The sequence below is a fragment of the Pelophylax lessonae genome (assembly GCF_965119305.1).
Source record: "Pelophylax lessonae genome assembly, chromosome: 3".
Lineage (NCBI taxonomy): Eukaryota > Metazoa > Chordata > Amphibia > Anura > Ranidae > Pelophylax > Pelophylax lessonae.
This window is the reverse complement of record NC_138770.1, coordinates 589481950-589494191: the sequence shown is the minus strand read 5'-3', so window position 1 is coordinate 589494191 and position 12242 is coordinate 589481950. Positions and strand designations below refer to the sequence as shown.

Genomic DNA, 12242 nt, shown 5'->3' with positions numbered 1-12242 from the left:
GTCAAATTCGTTTAGGTACAGCGTCGCACGACCGCGCAATTGTGCGTTAAATTCACGCAGTGCCGAATCGCAAAATACCCCCTGGTCGGAATGGGGGTAAAATCTTCCGGGGCTTAAGTGGTTAAGCAACTGCAGGGGGGATCTTCCGAACTTTATTTGGGATTGCCTCCTGGGTTACTCACCCAGCATAACTGCTGGACTGAAACAGTGTTAATTTCGTCGACTAAAACGTTTTCGTCGACTAACACAATTCAGATGACTAAAATACGACTAAAACTAAAATGGCATTTTAGTCTTAAGACTAAAATACGACTAAAACTAAAATGGCATTTTAGTCAAAAGACTATAACTAAAACTAAATCGAAATTTGCTGCCAAAAATTAACACTGGTGCATGCTCAAAGCATAAATAATAACATATTCGATTTTTCACTCAAGGACCAGCAGTAGTATATAATGAGTTTGGAAATTGTAGAGAAATGCTTAAATAATGCATTACAAATTACAATTGAACTACACTCATTTGATTATAGATGACTAAAATGAGTTTTAGTCGACTAAAATGTAGGGCGTTTTAGTCGACTAAAATATACTGGAGTTTTAGTCGACTAAATACGACTAAAACTAAAACACTTGCAGAAGACTAAAATAGGACTAAAACTAAAATGCCATTTTAGTCCTAAGACTAAGACTAAAACTAAATTGAAATTTGCTGCCAAAATTAACACTGGACTGAAATTGATAAACTTTGGATAGCCCCTGTCCACCCGAATCCTGTTGTGGAATGCGGACGTGCCCTCTTCCTCTCTCTTGCATACTATGTCATAACAAACAAACACAAGGGCGCACCGGCCTAGTGCATTATCATTTGGATGGTTTATTTAAAAAGAAGGATTAAAAATACTCACAAACGAGTTCTTGTTAAAAGCATGTCACAAAAGGAACGCAGTCCTCAGTAAAAGGTATCCGAGGATGAGTAGTCCCTTAGATTCTTGAAGGCTAACGCATTTCGAGGCCTAGCCTCTTCCTCAGAGCCTAAAAGTGCACGTCCAGGCCCTTACTTATATACTAGACAATGACATTTGAAACAAGACACAGATTGGGGTAAGGCCCTCCTCCTGGGGGCGTATACAAGGGGCGCCCGCCCACAACATTAGGGGGCAGTAGTGAAGTCATATACATTGTGGAGGGTGCCTCCCCCTAAAAATATTTAGGTCAGAGGGTACAACACAGTAGAGTGAAACCGTGTAATGTTTTGAGTGGTATTACAACAATGTGCAATAATGTAACATTTAAAAAGGATGCAACACAGTTATATATAGAAAAGTGTGAAATGTATGGCCATAAGGGTATGATCTTAAACTATAAATGCAAATGAATGTAATCATGAAACATACGTCTCCATGTAGGTAAATAGTCATAGATTTTAAATGTAAATGCATGCAGTCATAAAAGGTGTGTAGCTGGAGAGATAATGCAATCAGGGATGATGATGCGTATTACAGAATATATATCTGAAGGGAGGGACAGAGGGTTTTTCTGCCATAAAGCCAATGTAAAAGGAAATATAAAAGGAGTGCCATGTTGTTACAGTGTTTCCAGACTTCCCTGGTCGTGTAAGGGGCAGCAAGGCCGTAGCATTTTTTTCTGGGTTGTCGTGTCCACAGCTACAGGAATATACAAGGTGGACTAAAGTTTACACCACTCTGAGCGCAGGTCACAGGTGTTTTGCACAAAAAACTTTATGTACTGTTATACTATGTCATTAGTCGGCAGACTGTGTTTAAACATAAATATGCTCTTACGTCACAGGCCTTCCTATTGACAGCTTTTTTGTTTAATCCTAAAGTGCCAGATAGTCTTACCCCACAAATGATCTCCCCCTGGATGTTGAATCAACTATTAAAATTTTGGCCACCTAATCGATCCTAGAATGTGGAAAATGCTTTCGTTGGAAGCTCCTTGAGAGGAGCATGACCTTCCCCGTCGAGCCTACTATGATACGCCATTACGCGTATACAATCGCGCCCATGTTGCAATTCTCTAAATTGGCCCCCTTTGAATGACTGGTCCTTGCAGGTTCATCTCAGGAAGCTTTTATCTCCGATATTTATAGCTCCTAAAAAAGAAGTACTCTATAACCACTCAGGGAAAGCACACCTACATGTGCAAATGGGAGGAAGAAATTGGCAAGGAGCGGCCTTTGGGGTCCCAAGAGGCTAAAAGTTCAATCTGTACTCTCTACAAGGAGAATACTTATAAAATACTTTACTTTTGGCATCTAACTGCTTTGCGCCTCTGAGCTATTATTATTTTACAGGATTTATAAAGAGGCAACAGTTCGCACAGCGCTTTAGCTATATATCATACTGTCTCGGATCGTTGTTGGAGATGCGGCGGGGACTGAGGCACCTTGCTACATGTTTATTGGCACTGTCCGCTTTTAGAACCATGTTAGAGGATGGTCCAAAACCTTTAACGCTTGTTTAACTTAGATTTCCCTTTCCTTCCTAAAGTCTTCTTAGTGGGATGGCTTCCACCTAAATTGTCCAAAACTGCTAAGAAGTTGGCACCCCATATTCTCACGGCGGTGTAGGTGTAACTTCTGTGGAATTACATGCTAGGGTTAAGGATGTGGAATTTATGGAATCTCCTACAGCACACCTTACAGACACAGTGGAAAGCCATAAAGCAGTTTGGGAGCTTTGGCATCTACAGGACCCCCTATGATAACTCCCCTGTCACCCAGCCTTTCAATCAGCAGTGAATGCATTTGAGAGTGGGGAGTTTTTGACTCTTCTTTTTTTTCTGCCTACGTCTCTTCTTGAATTATTTTTCTCTTTCGATTTCTCTCTTGATCTGGTAATGTTTTGTAGGGTCTTCTAGGAGGAAGACGGCTTCATCTCTGGAACAGTAGTTGGATAGATTTGTTGCAGTTTCTATAGTTGAGATGACCCGTGCCCTATTATACTCTTGCTCTGTTTGAGTGTATGCTACTGATTTGCTGCTACTCTCGAGCCTTTTCTTTTATTTGTTCAATGTCCTGTGAAACGTTCTCGGTTTGTTAATTTTAAAAAAAATATGAATAAAAAAAAAAATTAAAACTCTATTTCAGCCATTCTCAACCAGGGTTCCTCCAGAGGTTTGCTAGGAGTACCATGGGCTGTGTTAATTGACTACCCATCTAATGGTGCCTTTAAATTTCCAGGTCCATCGCCACTGGGAAGAGACAGTCGCAAGAAAACAATGATCTTTTTTTGCTGGTTGTAATCACCACTCCAAAAGGGCATTCTTCCTACTGATAACCAAGATCAGGGGAATTTTCTTAATGAACCCAATGGACTACTCCTAACAGGGGTTCCCTGTAACCTGAAAATTATTTCAAGGGTTCATTTGGGTGAAAAAGGTTAAAAAATGTTACTCTATATTAGTTAGGACTGACTGTCTTAAAATAAGTCTGCTATACTATTCCCAAGACAGCACCTTAATGATCATTAGCGCCAGCTGTAAACTACCATGCTACTGAGAAAGATGCCAATGCATCACATGTACGGATACATCTTTTTAAGTTGTACTGTTCATTTTGTGATATTTTTTAAACAGTACACTAAAAGCATATCTCAAAGCAATACATACACATTTTCCTGTGTTTTATCCCTTTAAATAACCTGCAAGTACAGGAAATTACCAGTCGATCTGTCAAACACGCACTCCATTCCCAAGTCTCACGATAAAACAATGGACCAACACCAGCAGATGGCATGGCTGCCCAAATCCTCACTGACTGTGGAAACTTCACACTGGATCTCACGCAACTTGGATTCTGTGCCTCTCCACTCTTCCTCCAGACTCTGGGACCTTGATTTCCAAATGAAATGCAACATTTTCTATAGTCAGTGATGATTTAAGGAGCCGTGTCATCTGCTGGTGTTGGTCTGCTGTGTTTTATCGAGTCCAAAGTCAGCGCGGCCCTCTACCAGGAAATTCTAAAGCTCTTCATACTTCCCTCTGCTGACCAGCTTTTTGGAGATGCCGATTTCATTTTCTAGCAGGACACCTGCCCACACTGCCAAAAGTGCCAATACCTGGTTTAATGATCATGGCATCACTGTGCTTGATTGGCCAGCAAACTCACCTGTCTTAAACCCCATAGAGAATCTTAGGGTTATTGTCAAGAGGAAGACAAGAGACACCAGACCCAACAAAGCAGATAAGCTGAAAGCCGCTATCAAAGCAATATGGGCTTCCATAACACCTCAGCAGTGCCACAGGCTGATCACCTCCATATCACACCACATTGGTACATGCAGTAATTCATGCAAAAGGAGCCCTGACCAAGTATTGAGTGCATACTATACTGTACATGGACATGCTTTTCAGTAAGCCAACATTTCTGTATTTAAACCTTTTTTTTTATTGGTCTTATGTAATATTCAAATTTTCTGAGAAACTAAATTTTGGGTTTTCACTAGCTGCAAGCCGTAATCAACAAAATTAAAAGAAATGCTTGAAATATATCACTCTGTGTGTAACACATCTATATAAAATATAGGAGTTTCACTTTTTGAATTGAGTTACTGAAATAAAATTAACTTTTTGAGGATATTTAATGCATCTGTAGCTTTAGAGAAAAAAAATAAAAATTTTTACATTTCCTTCCACTTTCAATATGGTACCCAAACCCACATTTAAAGAGCTATTAAAGCGATACCAAACAGAGAAGTCTTAATTTGTCATAACTCATTCACATAAACCATATATATCATGGCACTGTCTTTTTTGTTTTTTTCTTTAAATCCTCTAAGTAACTTATTCCTGTAGCACTGTTGTGTTGGTCACGACTTCCCTGTTCTTTGGCATCTGCTGAGAAAGATCCTTGAGAGGGGCTTGTATTACAGTGCTGATGTATGCTCTCTACATGAGTCTGTGTCTGGCCAGTCCAGTTTAAGAAGAGCAATTCAAAGTAAATTGTAAAATGTCAAAAAACATTTTTATAGCACCCTATAAATCTTTATCTAACAGATGTGTATATTTTTGTGCATTAATATGGTGTAGGCGGAGTCAGAGATGATTGACACTCATTTTCAATTTTTTCAAACGGCATCTGCAGCTTTTTTTTTTCCAGGTACTAGCAATTACATTATAAAAAGTTAAAACTAATTTATATTAAAGCTAAGCATTTTTGTGAGCTTATTAGTGAATGTAATTAATCAACTTACTATACCCTGACCCATATTGTTTAGCAATAGGGGGAAATAAAGGAGGCAGAGGGAAGGAGGAGAGTGTCATTTACCACTCTTTATTCGCCCACATGTGTGGCTCTATAGTCACATGGGCTGGACAGATAAGAAAAAGGAGGAAATATCTTAGAAGGAAACTGAAATAGAAGCATGCTCAGTAGAGGACACCAGCTTGTCTACACAATCTCAGCCTGCAAAGGGGGACACAGGGAAGATGGAAGGGACAACTGAAGGCAGGATCAACCAGGTATATTTCACTTTACACAAAACAAATGATTTAGTGGCTTTGTAAGTATGCCACTTTGGTATATAGCATGCAATGAGAGTTTTTCATAGTCTGGGTTTAATGACACTTAAAGGACACACAGGCCCATTTCTGGATAGCTGGTACTGATTCATACCCCAACGTTTGGAAATTTGGTATGTGTATGCAGCCTCTCTTCTGAAGAGGTGGTATTGGTATTTAGCCCCAATTCTGGAAAGGTGACATGAGTACAAAGTCAGACTTCTGGAGAGGTGGAATGGTACACAGTCCCATTTCTGTATAATCGGTATAGATACACAGTTTTAGAGAGGTGGTCTAGATAGACAACCCTTCTTCTGGAGATGTGGAATGGGTACAGATCCCGCTTCTGAAGAGATGGAACAGTAACACAGCCCTACCTAAGAGATGGTGGTTACGCAGCCCCATTTTTGAAGCAGTAATATGGGTACAAAACCCAACTTCTGGAGAGATGGTATAGTTACACAACCCCGCTTTTGGTGAAGTGGAATGGGCACACAGCCCATTTCTGGATAGATAGCATCAGTACAAAGCCCCATTTCTGGAGACATAGTATAGATATACAACCTCTCTTCTGGAGATGTTGAAAAGGCTACACAGCTTCATTTCTGGAGAGGTGTTATCAGTGCACAGCCCTTTTTCTGGAGAGGAGATATGAATACACAGGCCTACTTCAGGAGAAATGAATACACAGAAACTCTTCCAAAAGGTGGTATGGGTTCAAGGTCTCATATTTGGCACTAGTGGTATATACACATTTAGGCCTCTAGTAAAAACCTGGACAAGCAGTACATCTATACAATTATAACTTTTCTTGGCAAGACCAATTTAAATGTATATTTTCTATGTCACAGTCCTACCTTTAAAATGTTCTGGGTTTCATTCCACTTATTGGTCCATTCTTTAGTCAACTCTTCAACCTTAAAGATAGTGGATAAGTTTTAGTAATAGCACATTTTAAAACAGAAATCACGTGAAACCACTCCATCCCAACAAGCAGCCTGGACACTTATAGAGCAAGCCAAGCACCTTTTTCCAGCACTAGAAAATACCCAGCAACAATGCCAGTGGCATCAATATGTTTGCTGAGTAAATTTACAGAGCATCATGAATACAGGAAACGCAATCGTGCTTACACGTTTCTTACAGTCACGTAATACTTGTCATATCAGCTTTGACTAAGGCTAGTGTTAGCCAAACACGTCAGATGAAGATGAGGAAATAAAGCTCTGATGACTTCCAATATCCAATCATATGCAAGCAAAAATACAGTTATTATTTTCCTTGCATGTGATTGGGTATTCTTTACAAAGTGGACATTCACCACATTCATTAAGCTCTGTGGAAAATTCTCTTGCACAGTGCAATTTCCCTTGCAAAGTGAACAGCCTGTTTGCCTTTAGTAAATCAAACCCCTAAATCTAAAGTGTTTTAAGCAGAACGTTACTCAAACTATTTATACTACCAACCACCTATCAAGTGTTTTTGTGTGGGTCTTGTTTAATAATCGTATTAAATCTATATCTTAATACATTTAACATTCCATCATCAGAACCTGCTGCAGCTTCACCCCACAATAACACTTATGACTTTTGTGCTATTTCTCTACACTCTTCAGGGAAAAATTAAAGGGTAAGTAAATCCATCCATTTAACAGTTTAAAAAAACAATTACATTTCTGACACGTGTCAGGAATGTAACGAACTGTCACATTGGTTGTGCTCTTAACCAAACTGTCAAACCATCCAATGGCTGGTGTCATACCTGATCACATGTGCAGCATTATGGGAGTTAAAGATTAAACAGAGGCCAAGATTGCAGCTTCCTTGGCTGAAAACGATAGGAAGGTTTACTTCCACTTTAAGAAATGGGACTTGCATACAGGAAGTTTTTCCAATGTGTTGCATTTAAAGGACTGAAGAAACAGCATTTCTGTCTTACTTTATATAGGGGCAGCCTAAATTAAAATTAGAGAGATTCCATGTAGACACCAGATGATCATATTGCATGGGGGGGGCAATGAAAGCAGCAAAAAGAGACACATACAGTATATGCACCCATAGATTCCTTGTATAACTGCATCTTCCAATAATCTGCAAATGTAGGAGCATCCTAATACATTGCAACTGATTACATTTCCATGAACTGAAGCCATAATTGAGGGAAGGTTAATTACAGCTGGTTGCAGTTCCTTACTTTATTTCACATACTGCCATTTGCTTCAGGAACAATACACATTTGTGACATACTGTAGGCTTGTAAGAAACTACAACACTTAGTTAAAAAATAAAAAAATAAAGCTAATGGTAAGTATACTAGAATTGTTAATGAAAATTCCAATATTTCTATTCCAAAAGGCTCCAAAATAAAAGTCTGCTATATAATAAATGTATGTAAAAAACTATACATTAAAATGAGAAGCAGCAAATCAGCAGGCAAAAAAACACCATAGCTAGCCGATGTTATGGAATTTTATGAAAAATTTTGAATATTACAATGTCTAGAAGTGGGAAGGTGTTTTGCTGTTAAAGTGATACTAAACACCTTTTAAAGATCTAAACACTGTTTAATTTACATTGTCCCTTCTATTTCTGGGATGATGGCGCTGTAATTATATAAAAAAATAAATAAATAAATAAATAAAAAAAACACATCTTAGAACCTTTTTTCTAATCGATATATAAACTGTCACATGATCCAGCTCGGTCTCAGTCTGTCCACAGGGAAACATAAGCAGGAGGAGCTTCTAGTCTGCTGCTGCTGGTCATGTGTTCAAAATAACAAAAAAATACTTTGGAATACAGAGTAGAAATAAATAATTAATATCAATAAACTAGTTTAAATTGGCATACAAATATATGTTTGAAATCAAATCTTTATTATTTTTTAGCAATAAAGTGTGGTTGGATTTCTGCCAGTCACAGGCTGTGTCACACCCCTCCAGCCTGAAGCAGGTGAAGCCTCCATTAATCTACATGTAATATCCCATCCCTTTTGTGTTTAGCTGGCATTAGCGGGCATGGAGGAGGAGGGAGGGAATAGGCTATCATTTACCACTATGTATACACCTACGTGTGACTCTATAGTCACATGGGCTGCTCATATGTGATAGGGAGGAAATGCTCAGCATAGATATCACTTAAAAAATGAGCATGTGCCGAGTTGCCAACACTGCTGCAAAATCCCTAGCTGAATTGGGGACATGAACAGAAGGGAGAGATGGAGAGCAGCAAATCAACCAGTTTTTTGCAGAATACAGAATATCCATCTCATAGCAATCGAGTATGAATTGCATGTAATACACCATTTATTGACAGTTTTTTTATGATGTTGGTTTTGTGACACTTTAAATTCCCATCACGAAAAAATCTTAGTTTAAAATTTCCTGGACATGATGTGCTCGACCTTTGAAGATCCTAGAGGCAGAATTTCACCTCTGCCACTTGCTTCTAAGTAATAATCTCCAAGTTCTGTGTTCTACACCCAAGTTCAAAAGATGTTCTGTATAAATTATGAAGGTATTTCTGCACAGAGAAGATAGAGGAAGACGCTTTTGAAACTACTTACACGGGCTTCATTTTGTTGCAGTTTTTCTTCCATACTTAAAGCTGTTGGGGAATCCAAGAGTGCAATCTAGAATATAAAATTGAGATTGAAATTTTTTTTTTTTTTTTTAACTGTAGTTCACACACACAGACACTGGTCAAAAAAAAGAAAATAAAATCTCTTTCTAGGTTATTTTAATGGGCACTGTCTAATGATAACATGTTTTGTTTTTTTCCTGTTCAGTCATTTATTATACTTGTTAGGGCACTCCATACAGTAAGGTGACCATAAGGGGAATCCCATACTGAAAAAAAAAAAAAAAAAAACAACTATTAAAATGGTGTGCTCTCCTTCAGTTCTGGTATGGATTTGAAGGGAGATTCCAAGCAAAAAAATAAATAAATAAAATGTCACGTGTCCCCATGCAAAAAAAAAAAAAAAAAAAAAAAAAAAAAACATACCCGACCCTTTTCTGCTCATGCAGCCTGGCAAGCCAGGAAGGGGCCATACCAGACAACATGCCTTCAACATGGAGTGTATACTTTGGTCCTTTGGGTATGTCCATATATGGTCAATTACTTCACCTGGTGACCCCACACGATAATATCATCATTGACCAAATATGGGCATGTTTACTCCAGTGGCGGGGGGGAGGGGGGGGAAGCAGTATCATTTGGTGCCAGCAAGCAACAGGGTCACAAGGATTTGGGGAGGGACCCCACAGCACAATTAAATCCACAGCAAATCTGAAGGAACTAGCATGGCTTTTGGCATGGTGTCTCCCCAAAATCCATACTAGGCCCTTCAGATTCGCTATGTATTTTATAGGGGAACCCCATGCAGTATTTTTTAATTTTTCTCTCCTTAGTTTACATTTGGCTGTCAGCCGGGAATGCATGGCTGACAGCAGAGATGGGGATTGGTAGTAAGGACACCGGTCGGTACAAAAACCCGGCAAAAAAGGCAGCAACAATGCATGCACATGCATTTTTGGTGGATTCCTATGGTACCAAACCACGTTGCAGTCGTACCAAAGTAGTATTGAGACCTTTTCAAAATTGTGTTGCAGTCATGCTGCATTGATGTGAACAGGCAATATAAAGAATAATGTGATCTCCATTGAACTGCAATTCTGTGCGACTTAAGTCACATTTGAAATTGCGCTAATGTGAACAAGGCTTTAATAAAAATGTATTTATTTAGATAATGTTATATTGCATTTATCAGTAAAATTATATATTTTTGTATATACTGTGCGGTGTTTTAACAGTTAAAGGCTAGCTCCACCTTTTTGACCATGAAACATGTAACATGGTGAAAATGAAACCCTCCCCCCCCCCCCATCACCTAAACATTCCCTTGTGACAGTGAGCAGGGGTTCTTTTCACCCACACAGCCGGGTCATTCATTCACAGATATTTTGAATGAATAAACTACAAGTCCTGTTGGGTACCATAGCAGACTTCTAGCCTAGCTCTCAATGGGACACAGTATTACTGCACTAATGATCCATTGACACTACCTCCAGCTCTACAAGTTAAAGCCTGTACAGAGGTACGGACAAGAAGCCCACAGAAGCCTTACATAAATTTACAAAAAATAATTAATGCAGGTTTTGTTTACTGCCAATATATGTGCACTTATTATTTTTTGTTAATAGAAAACCAGACCTTGAACGTTGTGCATATGCTGGACACAAAGTTCCAAACACTTTTTTTTTCAAAGCCGAAAGTGGAGCTCCACTTTTTTTTTTAAGTTTCTAGGTTTCCAATGTTCTCCCAGTGTACAGTGCTAAATACATGCTTTTTTTTTTTTTTCAAAATGCCTTTCTTTTTATATCTTCGGGCGGGAAATTTCTGTCCCGGCCACTTAGGCAATGATGTCATTAGGTGTTCCCATTAACTCCTGGGAAACCAGTGTCCTCTATCCCAGAAGTCTTCAGGAAGCCTAATAATGAAATATCACAGTATTTGACTACCAGAGATCACAACATGGCAACCTGTAATCAACTGCACAGCGCAGTGTCGTTACTGCGCAGGCGCGAGTTCGGAAGGTGCAGCTGCACCTAACTCCTGAAATGCAAACGAGATGGCCTCTGCCTGCTTCCGAGATCATGTAAGAGATTACTAAATTTAGAAATACCTAGCATGATAGCATTTAGATTAGTATGCAAATATTAATGTGCATATACTGACAATCACGGGGGTGCTTTAAAAAAAAAAATAATAATAATTAGGGGTAGTGGAGCTCCGCTTTAATTGAACAAGCTGAAGTTAGAAGCTGATTGGCTATCATGCACAGCTGCACCAGATTTTGCACTCTCCAGTTTTAGTAAATCAACATCACGTGTCAACATTTGGAGTAATGAGAAAAAGGGCTCAGGTAGCATTGAGGTGGACCATAAGGAACCCACCCCCCCAACCTCGGGGCAAAGGGGTAATTTTCACTTTGGTCATTTATTTTGCATTCAATATATATATCTGTTTAACACAGAAGAGTGTTGGAAGCATCAATATTGGTGCTTTCAAAGTCCTTTCTGCCTTTGAAAGGGAAAATGGAGAGGCTGTCACTTCCACACCTTCCACTTCCATAAATTTCAAATGACGATCTTATAGCTTGTCGTTGTGGAAGTCTGTGTATAAGATTATGGAATCCGGAACCTTGTTAAAAATCTCAAATGCTGATAGAACACTGTTTAACATCTCGTAAAAGGCTAAAAGCTCTACAGTGCATTGCCTCCGTTGTCTTCTTCTATAAAGTATTTCACGATCTTATCACAAGTAATGCTTTGCCCAGATTTAGTATCTCACAACACTGCATACTGTTGACATATTATACAAAAAGCGTATTACTTACTTGAAGTAAAGTGTCAGCAGATAAAGACTCTTTATTTTTTTTCTATCCACCAAGATTGCTTTGTTATTTACAGACTCCATCATTGCATTTGGCTTTATGTTTCCCTTGAAGTGGAATTTAAGCCTAACACTAACTATTCCTAAAATGTCCCCCCCCCCCCCTTCCTGCCTATTCTGCCTACCCTGTGTAAAAAAAAAAAAGAATCTCTATACTTACCTTTTTTTAGTCCGCTCTGGTCCAGTCACATAATCCTGCGGCTCTGGCTCCCCTGTGTCAGTGAGCGGGGGCTGCAGGGGAGAAGAAAATGGCTGGACCATG

The 12242-nt window shown here is 39.0% G+C and overlaps 1 protein-coding gene across 4 annotated transcripts in view; it reads right to left on the bottom strand.

Moving 5' to 3' along the window:
• KIF16B (kinesin family member 16B) overlaps nt 1-12242 on the bottom strand; it is a 613875-nt gene that overhangs the window by 476980 nt on the left and 124653 nt on the right. For all 4 annotated transcript variants that reach the window (XM_082252310.1, XM_082252311.1, XM_082252312.1 and 1 more), the window contains exons 11-12: nt 9090-9155; nt 6383-6442 (exon numbers count right to left, since the gene is read on the bottom strand). In XM_082252310.1, the coding sequence (XP_082108436.1) occupies nt 6383-6442; nt 9090-9155 (126 nt within the window). The remainder of the gene's footprint in view (nt 1-6382; nt 6443-9089; nt 9156-12242) is intronic.